This window comes from Danaus plexippus, chromosome 17, assembly GCF_018135715.1.
Source record: "Danaus plexippus chromosome 17, MEX_DaPlex, whole genome shotgun sequence".
Classification (NCBI taxonomy): Eukaryota; Metazoa; Arthropoda; class Insecta; order Lepidoptera; family Nymphalidae; genus Danaus; species Danaus plexippus.
This window is the reverse complement of record NC_083548.1, coordinates 3,208,594-3,226,736: the sequence shown is the minus strand read 5'-3', so window position 1 is coordinate 3,226,736 and position 18,143 is coordinate 3,208,594. Positions and strand designations below refer to the sequence as shown.

The 18,143-nt window shown below is 32.0% G+C and overlaps 3 protein-coding genes across 3 annotated transcripts; 1 reads left to right on the top strand and 2 right to left on the bottom strand.

The window, feature by feature from the left end:
- Positions 1-392: 392 nt before the first annotated feature.
- Positions 393-6,125, bottom strand: LOC116771180 (ATP-dependent DNA/RNA helicase DHX36-like). The gene is made up of 12 exons (XM_032662952.2): positions 5,814-6,125; positions 5,191-5,730; positions 4,825-4,994; positions 4,392-4,554; positions 3,935-4,208; positions 3,398-3,860; positions 3,008-3,238; positions 2,761-2,939; positions 1,820-2,144; positions 1,473-1,750; positions 1,139-1,316; positions 393-540 (listed from the first exon to the last, which is right to left on the bottom strand). The coding sequence occupies exons 1-12, from the start codon at positions 5,973-5,975 to the stop codon at positions 438-440; spliced, it is 3,066 nt and encodes a 1,021-aa protein (XP_032518843.2). The 5' UTR covers positions 5,976-6,125; the 3' UTR covers positions 393-437.
- Positions 6,126-6,570: 445 nt separating this feature from the next.
- LOC116771344 (polypeptide N-acetylgalactosaminyltransferase 3-like) lies at positions 6,571-12,962 on the top strand. Its single transcript, XM_032663178.2, has 7 exons — positions 6,571-6,875; positions 6,974-7,122; positions 7,197-7,294; positions 7,865-8,045; positions 10,523-10,661; positions 10,928-11,113; positions 11,182-12,962. Exons 1-7 carry the CDS (start codon positions 6,858-6,860, stop codon positions 12,211-12,213), a joined length of 1,803 nt encoding a protein of 600 aa, XP_032519069.2. The 5' UTR covers positions 6,571-6,857; the 3' UTR covers positions 12,214-12,962.
- On the bottom strand, positions 12,640-16,040 carry LOC116771345 (uncharacterized). Its single transcript, XM_032663179.2, has 3 exons — positions 15,751-16,040; positions 13,463-13,672; positions 12,640-13,325 (listed from the first exon to the last, which is right to left on the bottom strand). The coding sequence occupies exons 1-3, from the start codon at positions 15,791-15,793 to the stop codon at positions 13,114-13,116; spliced, it is 465 nt and encodes a 154-aa protein (XP_032519070.1). The 5' UTR covers positions 15,794-16,040; the 3' UTR covers positions 12,640-13,113.
- Positions 16,041-18,143: the final 2,103 nt, after the last annotated feature.

Genomic DNA, 18,143 nt, shown 5'->3' with positions numbered 1-18,143 from the left:
CTTTAGTATTTTTTTTGTGATGGATAACATAAAATGTTGAATTTTTTTTAATAATTAATAAAATATTGAGCGTTTAAAGTGCGTTAGATAGGGACCCCTTAAACATACAACTGTATCACAAGCCCCAGGCACTCTTGAAGCTCCTCTCCCTGCAACGCAATGGAAGCGGCACCTCCACGGCGAATCTATGGAATGCTGAGAATTTTCGTCTCATCGTTGCTCTGGACAAAATTTACTCTGCCGTAGTAGATTAGCATGCGATCAGTCTATCGATACTATGAGCGCAGAGGAGTGAATAATTTATAATATAAAAATAATTTATAATTTCACAATAAAAACATGAAAGAACACTAATAAATTTTCATAATAAAATAAGGATTAAAAAAAGCCAATTTGTTTCTCTGCTATTTATTTAATTAAACAGATGTAATATTCATTTAATAATTTCTATCATCGGTAGTCGAAGCATCGGAATCAGAAAACTCGTGTCCTAAATATTCAGCTTGCTCGTCCTCTGCTGTGATGAGTTGAATAACGGTTCTGAAACCAAATAATAACAATGCATTTAACAGTTTAGCATCTTTAGGGCATTGTTATCACTTATAAAAATGGAAAAAAAATGGAATGTATGAACTATTTTAAAAGATTGCCTTAATTTCATGAATCTTAATTCTAATAATAATAAAACTGCATAAATCAAATTAAAGTAAATATTAATGGGTTTATTAATGACCTTGTAGTTAAAAAAACAGCCATAAATAATGAGATCTAAGACTTTCGCGAGTTTTATTCATTTAAATGAAACTAATATATTTCGGATATACTACGCGGATTTTATTATTTTAAACCTACATAATCCCGACGTTCCGGTTGCTGAAAAGTAATTTGCTTTTCTTGGGAATATTTTTTTATGAGTCCTTATTATAAGTTACTTATAAAAATGCTTAGAGTTGAATAGAGATTAATGAGTATTTAACTTTCAATTCTACTATACATGTATTGGAATGAAGTTTACTAACTAAAATCAAAACTAATAAAAACTAACAAGTCAGCACAAATATAATTTCCGCTGAAATGTAGCTGTGTATAGCTGTTCGAAGAAATGTCGTCGACCATTGTTTTGTAAACATTAACTCACTTCAAAACAGATTCTTCAAATTCACTGTTACTGGATGTAGCATTGGAGTCATTGACCTTCGCCTCCAAAACCTTATCCAACAGATATCTTAGCTCGAGGAGTTTGTCAGTGCATTCTCTTTTACAACATACTTTGATGTTTGATATCGTCACAAAACAGTTCTCCGGGTTTTCTACATCTGCAACAAAATTAATTATTTGGTCAATATGCTTTCCGTATTTACAAAATCACCCTCAAAACTTTCATATCAGATATACAGTTCTTTAACATATTAATTTGTTAAAATATTTTATGCGTAAAATGAATGCTTGAAAATATCATGTATTATACCTACCATCAGTTATTTGGAATTCACCAAAGAATAGTAGAGGCAACGTGTGAATTAAGGTGACGTCAAGTAGGAAGAGATCGGACGATCTCTGCTTAAGCCAATACACGAGCCAGTTGGCGCCAGGGTTATTACACAGCTGCGAGGGACACGGGCCTTTGCCCCTGTTTTGACCTTTCTTTGGCGGCGCCATGACGCTACTCGGGTGTATAACTAGTCGCCCATCCTCTGGAGTATACGCTGAAATCCTTTGCTGCTTCCGGAAATTATTTAGATTGGTCCATCTGAAATGGTAGAATTTTAAATGGGCTCAACTTTATCGAATATTGTATATAATCTATATGGTAACCCACCTGACTGTAGCGATGTTCGGATACAGGGATGCAGCAACGATAGCCTTGAACAGGCTCAGGTTATCTGCATTTCTATTTTCCCATTTAGACCTGACGTTACCGGAACGTAGGAAGCCCATCTGTCTCAAGTTGTCCCCGAACTGATTTTTCATACCGACAAGCAATTCCAAAGTATTGTTCGACAGGAAGTTCCTATACGCAAATGATGACCTCTCTCTTCTTGGACAGTTTTCCCATTGAATTATCGCTTCCGAAGCTGCAATATGGTCGCTGGGTTCGCCCATCGCGAATTCACGCTTCGCCATATCCACTTCGTACTCTTTACCTGAATGGCATGAAATATGTTAATGACTGAAAGTAATTTTTTTATGATGCAACTAATTTTGAGTAGTTTATCACAGTTTTGGTGAAGGTAGTGGGAATTATTTGATGAAAATGCAAATTGATTCCAGAATAGCAGCACAAAAACCTGCCCCAAAAACCTTATCCATCTGTATACGTTCAGTGTGATATAGTGTGCTAAGAAATAGAATATGTTTATAATTTTATAATAAGCATGATACTACTATCATCACGAATAATTTAAGATTTCCCAAGTGCTAGTATTTTAAAAATTACAGGTAGAATTGAAGACTATGCTCTTCAGAAATCCACAAAGAGTTAATTTATACAAAAATTGACACTTGTACATAATAAACATTTCGCAAAGACGGTAAATATAAATAAATATTTAATTAGCATTCATTTCAAGTTTCAAAAATATTTTTAACCGTGCATGCAGTCGGTCAAATCATTTAGGTAAATTTTTTAACAACTTTTTAAAATCTGCCATTTTTTATACCTCTATATTTTATCTATATGCTTTAGGAAAAATGCAATCTTTTTTTGTATAACTTTATTCTAATTTGTGACAATTTGTTCAACTTTATGAATCCATTTACCAATAACCATCTGAAAGGGTTCTTTGAAGCCCCAGACGGCTGCGAGGCTCGCAGCCCTGTCGAGGCATCCGGCCAGAGCTCCCAGAACAAGGAGTTTTCCAGCAGCTGGATGAACTGGAAGACGTGCCAGGTGCCAGCCCAAAGGAGTAAGAGTTTCCACTGTATTGAGGGCCCCACACCTATGAACCAATAAATTTAGAAATAATTCAGTACATTTAATCAAATAGTACAATTTGTTTAAAGTGACCTTTGCAAATGTTTCACTGCTGATTGTATTGTTGAATCTGCTGGTGGCGATGGCACCATCTTCAGTGCATCTTCAGCCAAACCCAAGCGGAGCCTCTTAATCATGAGCACCGGCTCCAGAAGATCACTCCTTTGTAACTCCGGCAGTGTACGTTCTTCTAGTTTTTCAGCTCTGAATGAAGTTAACAAATGGTAGCATATACCTGGCTGACATCTACCAGCGCGCCCACGCCTTAAAGAAGATTAATTTGATTATATTCCTTAAATATATGTAAAGAAAAAAATCTATATACTATAGACAGCTTTTCTTTTTAGTCATATCTTAAATTTGCTCAATATGAAGTGGTTAACTAAATAAATACAAGCTAAAATGATTCATAATACATTATACCGTTGTCGCAAGTTTGCTTGAGACACCCATTCCGTCTGCAACGTTGATAGATTCATCTCAACATTCAGCCCTTTCATTTTTATCCTGGCTGAATCCACCACATACACAACATCATCTATGGTTATGGATGTTTCAGCTATATTAGTCGCTATTATTATTTTCCTAATATTATCTGGTGGCCTTTCAAATATTTTATGTTGTTCTAATGTTGGCAACCTTGAATGCAGAGGATAAATTTCGTATTTGTTAGCTGGGAATAAATTTGTGGATTCCATCATTCGCATCAGTTTTGTAATATCGCCGATGCCAGGTAGAAACACTAGTATTGCGCCAGGTTCACCCTTGCAGATGTAGATCAAAAGATCAACTAGCAATTCAAAACTTAGCTCCTCAATTCTACTGTCTTGCAGAGTTTTATATGCTTGAAGACTAAGATTTTTCTTCTTTGATTCCAGCCAGTTGCCTGAAAATAATATATGAGTAGTAAAATCTCTTTTGCTAAAAAATAATTTATATTTTATTACAAAATTTCAATACCAATTTCAGCTCTGTATTGGATGTCTTTTTCCATGGCATCTGAAACATTTTTTTTTCTATACTTCATCCACTTAGCCTGCGGTGCTTTCGGTCTTTCGGTGGGTAGTGTGAAGTTTGTTAAATTCAATATATCCTCTAGATATACATCTTGTACTGGATATGCCAGTCCTTCAATGTGCATTAGAGGGCAGTTGTCGAAGTAAGCTGATAAGCTCTCAGCATCCAATGTAGCACTCATAAGAATTAGTTTAAGATCTTTACGTTTTCTTAAAACCTGAAATGTTTTGATTTCATATTGTATTTCTCATATTTTTTTTATATGACAACGCATTTGAATAATCTTGTTGTTATTTATGCTAATAGGTAATAAAATTTATTATATCTCAGTGTCACAGTGAAAATTAATACTTTTCTTTAAAAAAAAAAAGTTTTTATTAAAATAGAATTTATGTTATACCTTTCGCAACATGCACATAGATAAATCAACATGAACATCTCTTTCGTGTACTTCATCCAATATAACGTGACTATAGTTGGTTAGACCCTGGTTTACTTCCAGTTCAGCCAAAAGTATACCAGTTGTACAATACTGTATACTCCCCCGAGACCTCTCGTCAACCCTAACAGCAGACAACAATTTTTAATTATTCATTTTTATTATTATTTTTAAGTATTCATCTAATCAATTATATAAATTCTATTAATGTTTATAGGAAGCTTAAAACGTCTATTGAGAAGCGTGAAGGTAGTCATATAAATTATAATAAAGGGAAAACTAGTCCACATAGATAATAATTTTTGAAATTTAATAATCAGTATGTACAGATAGAATAGTGTTTGAGAGATGAATATTTAAGTTCCTTTTTAATATATATAGTAAATTTACTAACTTTTCTAATCTCACAGCATAACCCACTGAATTGCCCAGCTTTTCTGCCCTTTCTTTAGCCACTCGGATAGCCAGTGAGGAGGCGGCAATTCTTCTCGGTTGGGTGACCAAAATCTTAGTATGGGCACCTTTTTTGCTACAAATAGCATGATCTAAGATGATTTGTGGTACCTGTAATGTGGTGATTTACAAAATATTGTTATTTATATTAAGGAATTTTCGAATTTTTTGTTTTTCTCTAAAGTTTCCAATGGGGTGATAGGGCAGAATATATTTGGTGGTACATATATGGTCTCTATTGTCCATAGACAACCGGAATAAAAGTGTTATTATAAATTTATTTTCAGCTTTTTATGCTATAACTCACTTGAGTTGACTTTCCACAACCAGTCTCTCCACTAATAACAATTACTTGGTTGTCGTTTATTGATTTAATCAATTCTTTGGCTTTTATGTATGCTGGTAATTTCTTGCGGAATTTCAACATATTTTTATAAGTATTCCTCTCCAACATATCCTCATACTCAATAAAGAATGCTTCATTTAAACTTTCTACCTCATCATCACATGTATTTATAGTAATACCTTTTGTAATGCATTGGTCGAGTTTTTCATCAAATGAGCCTGTTATGATATCTTCATATCCATATTTATAATCATACATCCTGGTAGACTGCTGTTTTTGTCCAGAGTTAGAGTCACATTTATCCTTGGTATTGGCGTCCATAAAATTTTCTCTACTTGAAACTCCAGGTTTACTAGTTAAATTATATTCACCTTGTTCTTTTTCACATTTCTGTGTTAATTTTGTTGGTAACGTGATATTTTGTGTACTAGCAATTTTCCTTATGGCTATTAATTCATTTTCTAATGCTTTGAGAACTGAGTAAGGGATTTTGAGATTTATCTATAATAAATAGTTAGCATTATTATGTATATATTATAGATTAGTATTTTAATTTATCAAAATATTTTAGTTTATTAGTTTACCACGGGCTCTTTTTTCTTTTTTTTCATGCTGAGTTCTTTGTAATATAAACCAATTTCGGCTCCGCGAAGTCCTGGAGGTCTTGTTCGATGATTTCGTTGGGATTGATCCCAATTTCTACCTCTACCACGGGGTCGGCTAAAGTTTTGGAAATCGCAAGACATGATATCAAATATATTTGTTATAACATACTTTTTATAACAAATAAGCAATTAAATAATTTTTTTAACAAAAATCGGTCCTCGGTAGTCACCACTCCACTGTCGAACCGCAAGTCTTCTCACTTCTTTTTTTTTTTTTTATAATATAGCCTTCATCCGTGCAAAGACGTGCTTAGTATATTCTGCCACTGTCATGTAGAATGCAGGAGACACGATCCGGGATTGACTTTTATCTTAGATAGCTGTCACATGTCACAAAAAAAAAATTTTTGACATTTCAACTGTAGTAACTCAGTATCTTGCATATTGAAATTCAAAAATTCAACAACTACACTACATGATACGTATTATATAAAAAGATACAATACATAATTTCTATATCAAAGCAAAGAAAGTTACCAATGTAATTATATTTCATATATTTGCATAATTATTTTTCAATGTAAATAATTATTTTTTGTAATGCGAAAAAGAAGACTCAAGTGCTTACACTTTTAAAATATATACCATTTGATTCAAATAACAGTTTTAATGTTACGATAAAAAAATATTTTTTTAGTTATTATAAACACCTACGGCTACTTGACACAATTCTGCAATTTGACGTTCTCAAAACACAACGAGTAAAAATATATGAAGTTAGGCACTTTGTAGTTAGTTTTAAGTTATATGAGAAAATACACAAAACACAGCAACCATAATTTATATAGAATATTCAATTTATTACTAATCACTTGACTTAAAGTTATAGACCAATCACCATTTTTAATATAGATCAACATAAAGTTTAATTTCAAAATGTTCTTGTTGGAATCTAAAAATGTAATTTAAATAAAAGTTGGAGTATTTACACTTCATGAAAGTATTACTTAATGAGTATTAACTATGTACATCACAAATAAGGTAAGATACGCGTATGGCATCTTTCAACATAAATTTCCATAACTTTACAATACAATTAAATAGTGAAGATTTAGCTAATCAAACTATTTGTTTTACAGAAAATTCAGTCTTTCAAATGCAGAGGGCGTAAGAAAAAAATTGTTGGTTTAGTTATAGTATTATTATTTTTGATAAATGCAATGTTTTATGTGAGTTTAGAGTTATTAAATACAATCAAAAGGAGAAACAAGATTGCCTGGTATAATAAGTAAGTTTATTTTGTTTTGAAACCTTCTCAGTAGCTTTAATTAATATAATACTAATGATTTAATTATTTTTCAGTTTATCATATGACCAAGATTCATATATGGATAGAAGTGGTATGAGGGTGATTGTTGGTCATTATGTTGGAGGTCATGGAGGGGGTAATTTATCTGAAGGTACTAACATTTGTGTTATTAAATGGTTATTGTAAAAACCACATATGATGGGGGTTGCTAAGGGATATGTCTCAGCTGGTTTCATCTACTAAGAGTCAGAAGTACATGGATTTGAACAGTGTTATTTTTAGTATGTTCAAATAACATAGATATATTTAAATAATGACAATACTATCTTATATCTGAATATTCAAATACTTCTTTTGTATTTATTATCAAAACAACTGTTCAAATAATGTATAGATGACAAAGAGATTTGCAAGTTGAGATAGCTTAATATGAATAATTTAATGTAATGCCACAAAAAAAAAAAACTAAAATGGATTTTTTTTTTAAATTAAATACTTACATTAATATTATTCATGTTAATATTATAAATAAGTTAAATCACTGTATGTAAAGAGTTTTTATATAGATGCTTAACTAATAAATTTGAATCCTGGTTCTTAAAATATATACATATAGTTATTTAAAATAAATTCCTTATACTATCTATATGTATAACTTTTTATATCATAAGCTATACCATATATTGCTTTGAGATATTTATTTTGATAATATTTTTTACAGATGTCATAAACACAAATCACTATGCTCCGGTAGAAGGAGCTGGCGAGGGTGGCCGACCAGTCCAGCTTCTCCCCAAGGAGATCATACCGGCTAGGGAGCTTTACAGCTTACATTCCTATAACATATTTGTTAGTGATAGGATATCTATAAATAGACATCTTCCAGATATGAGGAGTGAAAGGTATGTATAAGGTCAATTTAATAGCTCTCGAATATATCTCACTTATAAAATTTTTATTACTTGGTCATTTCGTTATTGCTACGTATATGTGTATGTATGTTTTAGTTTCGTACAATTTAATAAAAATACCTTTTAAAATTAATTTTAATGTGTTCTTCAAATATTCATTTTCAAGTTTTGTAAAATAATGGCTTAAGAGCATGCAGGAAGGTCCAAATTTGCGGAGCAATTGAAAAAGAATGGGTCCAATAGCTCCAGATTTAATTGTGATACATTTAATATTTTTTCATGCTCTAAAGGAAACCAAAATACACAATTTATTATTTATTTTGAACGTCAATTTATGGCGGGTTTAACCGGTCTTATTAAACGACCATTAACGTCAGTTTACTTTATATAAAATACATGAAAAATCAAACAATATTTACTACTTACTTCGGTATACTTTTTTTCTAAACAGGTCAATATTCGTCGGAAATTCTAAATATGAACATACTAATTACGTCTGGTTTTTAGTCTGTTGCATTCAATTTCCTTAAATTGCACGTCAGTTATTTCACTCATGGTTTCCCTGGAACATTTGTCATCAATTGTCGACCTAACTTATTGTAATATGTGTCTCAATCTTATTTATTTATTTATTTATGTACCAAGAGTAGAAATATGTAGTTACAAAATTAATTACAAAAGAAAAGTGATGCACAAAGGATAACTTATCTCTTAAAAGAGATCTCTACCAGAAACCCTATTGATAGAGGAAACTAGATGAGAAAGCGTGGTGTAGGTACAATAAAAAATAGAAAAAAAAAATAAAGAGATTTATATATAAGCATACAAAAAATATATATATAATAAGAGAAAATTTAGATATTGTACATGCATAGATATATACATAAAATATATACATAAATACACACATAAATATATACAAATAGTATAAATAAATAAACATCACATCTTCATCCACATCAACTGGCTTACCAACACGAAACTACTTCGAGTATTTTTTTGGAAGGTTTTGTGTAACAATTTTACGAGAATATTTAACCATCGCAAATACCTTTTAAGAAACGCCAACGATTTCTTTGCTAGATATGTTCGCGGTAGAATACAAATGACAAGACTAACCGACAGACATTTTCATAGCTTTATATATCCGAAAATTATAGTCTCATTTTAAATGTTTTCCCGCGGAAATATGTGAAATTTTTCAAATTTCCAATAAACCATCGAGCGTGGTCATCTTTTCCTAATTTCTTTTAGCCAAAAGTCTACAAATTTAAAGAGAAACGTCGTGCGAAATCTAAAAAAATTCTGGGGCACTGACGAATATGGCTTTTCGGGATCTAAAAGTACTCCCATTAACCTTTTCACACCTCCTCCGATTTTATCAAAAACTGTTTCCAAATAGAGCAGAGAAGAAGTGTCATTCAAGGTGATTGAATTCATATTTTCATTTGAGGTGCATTCATACTGGCCATTACGCGTCGAATGCTCATAATCTTCTTTTTTTTTTATTTTGTAGTTCGTTCTGGTATTGGCCTTTACTGTGTCTACATGTATTATGATAGGCACTTGCAAATAAATGTCATCCCCATTATTAAAATCACAAATATTTTTTCCCCCATCAACTTTTAACTTAGGTGACGTTTTGAGAGGATCACTTTTGTCATATGCGTATATAATTAAATCAGATGCATTTTTTTTAAACCTCCATCGCTTTGTTTGACTAGATCCTAGTGTCCGAGGCCTTTTGCATCCAGCACATGTTTGTTCAATTTGTTCTTCTGTACACCGCTTACCAGGCGCTTGCATTCTTGTTCGGGATCTGATTCTAGTAAAAATTTTCAAGCCTTATGTGTCTCTATTATGTTTTACTACTTACTTTTTACTTACTTATTTCTTATTGAGGTCTAAGATTTTCGCGAATTTTATTCATTTAAATGTAACTAGTATTATTCGGATATACTACACGGATTTTATTATTTAAAAACTACATAATCCCGACGTTTCGGTTACTTTGCAGCAACCGTGATCACGGGCAGATACCTCGTCTGTAAACTCTGCGTAGTATATCCGAATAATACTAATTTCATTTACTTATTTCTTATTACTTCTTTCTTTGTAAGTATGACATGAAAGAATTTCGTATGACATAAAATCGAAAAAAAAATGTTATTATTAATTTAGACTTTATTATGCACATCGCTTTGAAAAGGAAAAATAACTTGTTTAAAATAACAGTGTTGGGAATGGTTTATAGCGTAATCGCACTATTTTAGAAATAATGTATTTTTGTAAATGTAAAACTATACTATATGTTACAAAAAAATATGTACGAGAATTTGAAGGCAAGGATTAAATCTAAGTTGTTTAAATTTATTCACAGAATTCATTTACAAAGATTAAGACCTACAAAAAAAAAAAACAAAGGCAAATAAAGAAAATAATGTTATTTTATGTTATTTTCTATTCAGTTGCAGAAATGTGAAATACGATATAGAAAATCTCCCTACAGCAAGTGTCATAATAGTCTTCCACAATGAAGCTTGGTCCACTCTCATGAGGACTGTCATGTCTGTTATATTGAGGTCACCAGATATGTTATTGAAGGAGGTATGATGTTTTCTTAAGTATAAGACAATTTAATTTCCAATTAATACCATTTTTTTTCTCTCAATGTTTACCAAAATCTTTTTGTTCATGTTATTTTTCTTCTTAATCTTGTTGTTGTTAAAAATTAAATCAAATATATTTTTTTATAATCAAATATAATTTCAAAACCTAGTCATTAGTCCCTAAATTCTTTATAAATTAGTTATTATTTTAATTATAGATACTTACTGTCTGTTATATTATTGCAACTGAATTTATTTTTTCAGATAATCCTAGTAGATGATGCTAGTGATAGAAAATATTTAGGTAAGGAGCTGGACGATGCTGTTGCCAATTTAGATAAAGTGGTTATATTGAGAAGTTTGAATAGGACTGGTTTAGTTGGTGCTAGGCTCATGGGCGCCAAAACAGCCACGGGGAACGTATTAGTTTTTTTAGATGCACATTGTGAGGTAATTTATTGATTATTAGACTGATCCCAAGTCGGCATAGAATATTTAAAGAATATTTTCTATTACAGGTAACAAAAGGTTGGTTGGAACCTCTTTTGGATAGGGCTGGGAGTGATGACGTTTTTATATGTCCTCATATCGATCTGTTGTCCGATGATACATTGGCTTACACAAAGAGTATTGACGCGCACTGGGGCGCTTTTAGTTGGCGTCTACACTTCAGATGGCTGATGCCAAGTAATGAGATAATGATGAATAAATCCAGGTATCCTTCCAAACCGTTTCCAACACCGGCCATGGCTGGTGGATTATTTGCTGTAAGAAAAAGTTTGTTCTGGCGTCTGGGTGGCTATGACGAGGAAATGTCGATTTGGGGTGGAGAAAATCTGGAACTTTCATGGCGAGCGTGGCAGTGTGGTGCCAGAGTAGAGATAACGCATTGCTCAAGAGTTGGTCATATATTTAGACGACATAGCCCATACAAATACCCTGGGGGAGTATTTAAAGTGCTCAATACAAATTTAGCGCGAGCAGCAACAGTTTGGATGGATGAATGGGCTGATTTCTTCTTCAAATTTAACCCATCTGTGGCCGCCATACGCGATACGCAAAATGTAGCAAATCGTATCGAGCTGCGGAAAAATTTGAAATGTAAGAGCTTTAAGTGGTATCTGGAAAATGTGTGGCCCAAAAATTTCTTTCCCAGTGATGAAAGGTGGTTTGGCAGAATACGGAATGATAAAGAAGGTTGTATAGGCGTCGTTGGTGGAACACCAGGCTTGGGAGGTCCCGCATCCGGTGTACATTGCGGTAGTGATCTTGATCTTGACAGACTGTTAGTCTACACCCCCGATGGTAATATAATGGCGGACGAAGGTCTATGCCTCCAGCAAGGAAATGGGAGATCTGTATGGAAAAGCTGTAGTGAAAATAAGAAACAAATATGGAAGCAGAAAGGTCCAAGGTTGGTAACTCTAGATGGACTATGCTTGACAATGCTTAAAGCGGATGACAAACAGCCCTTTGGTGCTTTAACAGCTAAGAGATGTCTCAACGATAGTCGACAAATATGGCATTTCGAAAGAGTGCCCTGGCGATGATGTGATACATTATATACAAACTTAGCTATTCTAAAAATATACAATCTTTATACATATGTAATAAGTGAAATATGAGATAATTCTTACTGACTTGTAACAATAATGGAAGTTATGATCTGATCTTAATAACAAGGTTGTGATAATTTAGCATTTCTCTAATCAGTTATAATTTAGTACTAACTATGAATATTAATATTTTTATTTGATGCAGCTTTTATTAATTATGTAAGGCATTGACTTTAATAACAATATTATTATTATTATTATTATTTTTTATTTAAAATGTATTTAACTGTGATTTATTATATTTCATGCATTTAACTTATATATTTAAATTTTTTATATGGAGTTATCTTAGTATTTTTTTATCAACGAGGATTACTATGAATTTATGTACTTAATATTGACAAATAATAATGACAAATATATACAGGAATATATTATTAACAATTTTATTATATTCACATATCTGAAATATTTATATTATAAAAAGAATTGTTAAAAAGACTAAATATTAACATAATTATCAAAATTTATTATACTGCACACTTTGATATAGTCTGTGTTCATATGATATACTCTGTGTTAACTATTATGATTAAAATAAAAACTTTTTTTACAAATTTTATATTATTAATGTACTAAAGTATTAATGTAAAATAAGGTGTTGTCTCCAAGCTGAGGTTCGCGAGGGAGTTAGGACGATATTTTGCATATGAACAGTTCAAATATTAAAGTTATGTCCTGTTTGTTGGTCGTTTTATTTTAGTTTAGTTATATATATAGAGTAGGTCCTCGCGAAGTAAATGTTTTACAAACGATTAAAATTTTCAACATCAAGAGGATGGTAGACTCTTAATCCTGTATCCTCGGACATTAACCAATAATAGTGGTATTTATTCACCTCAATACGAAAAAGAGTATCGCAGACAAAAGGTAAGTATATTTCCCTACACTAATGTTGATAGCTGAATTGCAATCGTTACCGTTGCAAATAAAACAGCGGGCGTCGCTATGGCCGCGAGCTCTCTCTATCGCCACCAGGCCAAGGCATACAGAATCCACTTGAGCCTTTGGTACACAACCTTTTAAAGTATCTATAGTGTTGCCAACTGAAAACAAATTATATAACTTACCTTTTAAGCCGTTTCACTTTCATTCTTTGAAATTTTAATGTATAATGTAAATAAATAAGATTCTCATGAGAATTAGATTTGATAGCTTTGGTTAGTGCTTTATATACACGTACATGATTTATCATCTGGAGTCGCTACCATTTTGAGGCAACGCATTTCGACATTGAACCTGGAACCAGTGGACGGTGGCGGATGGCCCAGCTTGTGCACCCATTCCGCTGTAACCCAATTCGATGGGGTGCATTCCACTGAGGAACCAGGCCACACGGTTTCTTGAGGGTGACATCCCAGACATCTTTGTAAGAAACAGCTTTCGGACGACGCTGTGGAATAAATGCAGATTGAAAGACAATATTATAAATAGGATATCTCTATATTATGTAGATATTTTTGTATAAATAGTTCGGTACTATTTTTGTTTGAATGGTATTGGAAATCAGTATGTCTGAAAGAATCTAATTTTACTAAGTACCTACTGATTTCTTTTGGGTTCGCATAGACTGTATGGCAGCCGGGAGTAGGGTTTCAAACATATAGGTGTTATATATGTATTAAAAACTTATTTAAATTTTCAAATCATTATAGATATAATCAAATCTAAAGTTTTTTAGTCAAATTAGTTGACTGAACTCAAATATTATGAAAGTCTTGTGTGGCTGCGTGTCATACAAACCATTTTTTTTATTCTATTTAATAAAATAAATATTCTTCTTTATCCATACAAATATGTATATAGATAATATTGAAGTCCAAATGATAAACCCATTCGATACGCTTAAACGAATTTCTTAAGATGATATAAAACAACCCTTGAAAATTCAAGGCAGTCAGTCCCATGTCATATTATACATCTACTCTTGACTTATGACATTCGGTGCATGTCGAATTGTGCAGCAGCTCTTTCCGTAACAGATCGCGATGTAATGATTGCAAGGCACACTTTACGTTTGTTTTAAAGGCCGCAATCATAAGTCATTTTCTCTCGTTCTGCACCGTTTTACTGGCTATCAGACCATCGTTCAAAGGTGCTCAATTCGATGTATAGTTACCTAATTATTCGAAGAAATCTGCTCATATTACCTTGGTATGCAGACTATTGCCGCTTCGAACTTTCTTCAATAGCTTTAAATCGTAATTATGTTTAGCGGTAAAGAAAAGTGTATTTTGTTTACTGTCTAGTTTTTGTCTTGCCTCATTGTTTATCAGTTAAAAAAAATATTTCACACTGAAAATTATTTTAAAATCATCAAGGTTTTATCAGCTCATAAAGTTAACAATAAATTACAGACTATTTATAACTTAATTTATAGCTATCTAGTATTAACGTCAATCCCTATTGTACAATCTTCTGTCAATGTCAACAGTGTGATGTTTTTTTTAATTGATCCGACAAATTGGAAAGCTGTTTCGGAAAGCTTTGTAAATCCAGCGAAACCTAAAACGGTAAAGGTGGTCTGGTCATTGATGCGTGAAGAGATCGTTAGCGGGATCTCCGAGAAAGTGTATGATAGGCGCGTGACATAATTGTCCACGATCTAACACGTGCATCTTGCCTATAGTAATAGTATATTATAGATTTAAGACGCGATCACCATCATTACCTTTTAACAGTGATCCGATTAATTATTATATAAAAAAAACATTAATATTGGTATGATTCACGGCATGAAAAACATTTCTTTAAGATTCAAAAATAAGTTATAGTATTGTTTGTATCCTTTTTATATACACTAAACTACCTTTCATGGTTTCGATGATACGTTGAAGCACATTTATTGTGATAAATAGAGGTTTTTTTTTGACAGTTGTAATCTACATGTGTACTCATAACATGTCTGCAGGTTATTTATGTGGTTGTTTTTGTGTGTAAGGGAAAAAAATTCACACAATTTTCAAGCAGACTTTTCTTACAAAACTCTATCAATAGTAATTTAAGAGTCCCCAACTGTACACCAATCATCGCTGTTATGTGATTGGATATTTGCTTAGTAGTTAAAACTAGCCAACATATTGTTACGTTTATATTTTATAGTTAAAAATCAACTTGTTCAAATTTATTTAGAGATAGCATAGGATTATTAAGGTCTATTACTTCAAGTGTTACAGGTTCCTTCATTTTAACATGTAAACTGGTTATCAAACAATTAACTAGCTACATATCTTATTGGGCCACTGACAACTGCGTATCTACTAATGACAAAGTAGTAACGAAAACAAAAAATATTAATGATAACCTTACTTTAATATATCCAATACTTTTATAATATAAACAAGGTACACCATGTATAATAGTAAATATTCAGAAGAATGTTTTTGTAAACAACAACAATTGATAAGCGCTTTACTAGCCCGAAATTATTTCAAAATGAATTTACAAATATAATAAACAACAATGTCTTACCGAGTGACAAAATTCCTGAAACGCTCACAATAAACACCAACATATTTCACTAGCTAACACTAGGATAAGACGCATGGATAATGCTAGAAGGCGTCTGAGTACAACGGTACTGTTATCATACTAATCTACCCACACATTGTGTTTATCTCTTACAAGTGTCTTTATCACTGGACAGTAAATTATTTCGACGTTGCAGTGAAAAACATAGATTGCTGGCCTAATATTTAAATAGAATTTTCCGAGACCTTGCGACCAAATAGCGATGTTTGTCGACGACGGGAATACACTTGGGCTTGTTGTGGGATAATTTTAGATTATTTCTACGAATTACGCAGTGGATAGATATCAATTACAACTGTTTGTTTTGTTCATTTCATTCACAAATACCATCACGACGCGTTATTTGTTTAACAATAATTTTTTACAGAGCCGTTTGAACGGTTTGTATATATGGTTTTAATTTACATCTTATAGCGATTTAATAATAAAGATGAGACATCGTTATTTTAATAAGGAACTTAATTAAAATATCGATGTAATTTTTGTGCATAATGCTTTTACCTCATTATAATAAGGGGATATAATTTTGTAAGTGTACGTGTATAACCTTCTGGATGCATTAATAGTATCATAAGTAACGTATTTAATAGATTGTAAAGGTAGCTGAGGCTTTTTAATGATATTGAAAATTCTGTCTGAATTGCCACATTACTTTCAAACGCTAAGCCAACATCCGCACGCTTCATCGATTGAGCGAGGTGTCATGTCGGGACTATCTTGTTAAATAGGGTTGACCGTATGTTTCAAGATTTTGATCCGAATTTTGTATTAGAATGTGAACCTTATTGCATCGTTTTAAGGTGTCGAATTTGGGACTTTGTAAATGTAGTGAGCGCGAAATAGTCTTCGAGATCCCAAAAGGCGAGAGTACATCGTGTCGGCATGCCAGCGTGGATGCCACCAATAGATAACATGTTAAGATTTAGAGATTGATAGCTGGCAGCCCTAATAATTCACTGCCCACGTGATGGTAGTTTTATTTAGAGCATCTTCTGTACGTGTGTTTTATGAATAATCTACTTCTGATATACATCAAAGAAATCGAAATTAAATCGCATGTAGGTACTTAACGTTTCATTTGTTTCATAGTTTTTATTTATCGCTTTGTAATTCTGTTGTAAATATCAGAGTTTTTTTGTATTTATGAATCAGTCTCCCCAGAATTATTTAAAGGAAACATTTATTAATAAAAATATTAAAAAATATATTTCTTTCTATTTATATAAATTTTAACTGCTCTTGATGTTTGTGTGTGCTGGCTTATACGCTATTGGCTTTGCTTATGTCATTGAAAAAGTAAAAGAAAATAAATAAACCTATATCACTATGAAATGTTGTAAAATAATTTATTATACAAATATTGTAAGTGTATAATGAATATAACTTATCAGTCAACACATTTATTCCCGTCAGAATATTAAAAGCCAAAAACTATAATATGACTCTTTCGTAAGTGAAATTTAGGTAATGTAATATCCGTTCGATAATTTCTAGAGCTCACTGGAATTAAGCATTGATAAAACGAATTAATTTTATTATCTCAAAAAAAGTTCAAAGTTTCCACCGCATTAAAAAAAATGTATATTTATCTTGGACAATTTGTTAGTGCCACTCATCTTGCCCGACGGTAGCAATATAATTGAATCTTCTGGTTCTTGGAGATTTATTACCATTTTATTGATCTACCTTCCTTGATTAGTGCCGTGATAGTAGCGGCTTCTTTGAATTTTCGGCAAACTGCAATTTAATTAAAATACCTTAATGATATAAATCGTTATGTATTTATCTCTGTCACTAATCAGATCACATATAATTTTCCTTAATTATTCTTATATATGTTGATCATTAAATATATATTTATTTTTAGTTTATGATATTTCGTTTAAATATAACTATGAAATATGCACGGTATGTTTTGAAATAATTCTACTCTTGTAAAAATATCTCTAGTCGGTAATATGTGCAATAGAAATAAAAAGATTTCAAAACAAAAAGTTTCTTTTTTTTTAGACATAAAATTTAACATAATAGCCATTTTAGGTAGCTTGGAAAGTTAGTGTTTGTATTCTGCACGGAAGTCATATCTAGCACTTTTTAGGGAATAAAACGTACATAAAAGGAATGCCAAAATGTCCGACACAGTGACCCTTGTGATATAATCATAAGGAGGGACGAGATCGCGTGAGATACATCCGAGCACGTCTACTCCCCGTTCTAAGCATTATTTCAATTTATCTCGATTAACTGCGCTTTCAAAATAGTTTAGTTTGATTATAGTTATAGTTACTAATGTTTGTAGACTTCCAACTGTGGATTTACCGGAATTTATTACA

Excerpts from the sequence above, each read along its gene's own strand:
- LOC116771180 (XM_032662952.2), bottom strand. The coding sequence starts at position 5,975 with ATGTCTTGCGATTTCCAAAACTTTAGCCGACCCCGTGGTAGAGGTAGA. Across the intron at positions 2,145-2,760 it reads ACCCTTTCAGATGGTTATTG|GTAAAGAGTACGAAGTGGAT; the intron begins GTAAATGGATTC and ends CATGCCATTCAG. Across the intron at positions 1,317-1,472 it reads TGAATTCCAAATAACTGATG|ATGTAGAAAACCCGGAGAAC; the intron begins GTAGGTATAATA and ends ATTTTGTTGCAG.
- LOC116771345 (XM_032663179.2), bottom strand. The coding sequence starts at position 15,793 with ATGTTGGTGTTTATTGTGAGCGTTTCAGGAATTTTGTCACTCG. Across the intron at positions 13,673-15,750 it reads TTCAGGAATTTTGTCACTCG|CGTCGTCCGAAAGCTGTTTC; the intron begins GTAAGACATTGT and ends TTTATTCCACAG. Across the intron at positions 13,326-13,462 it reads GACTCCAGATGATAAATCAT|TTGGCAACACTATAGATACT; the intron begins GTACGTGTATAT and ends ATTTGTTTTCAG.
- LOC116771344 (XM_032663178.2), top strand. Across the intron at positions 7,295-7,864 it reads AGGGGGTAATTTATCTGAAG|ATGTCATAAACACAAATCAC; the intron begins GTACTAACATTT and ends TATTTTTTACAG. Across the intron at positions 10,662-10,927 it reads CAGATATGTTATTGAAGGAG|ATAATCCTAGTAGATGATGC; the intron begins GTATGATGTTTT and ends TTATTTTTTCAG.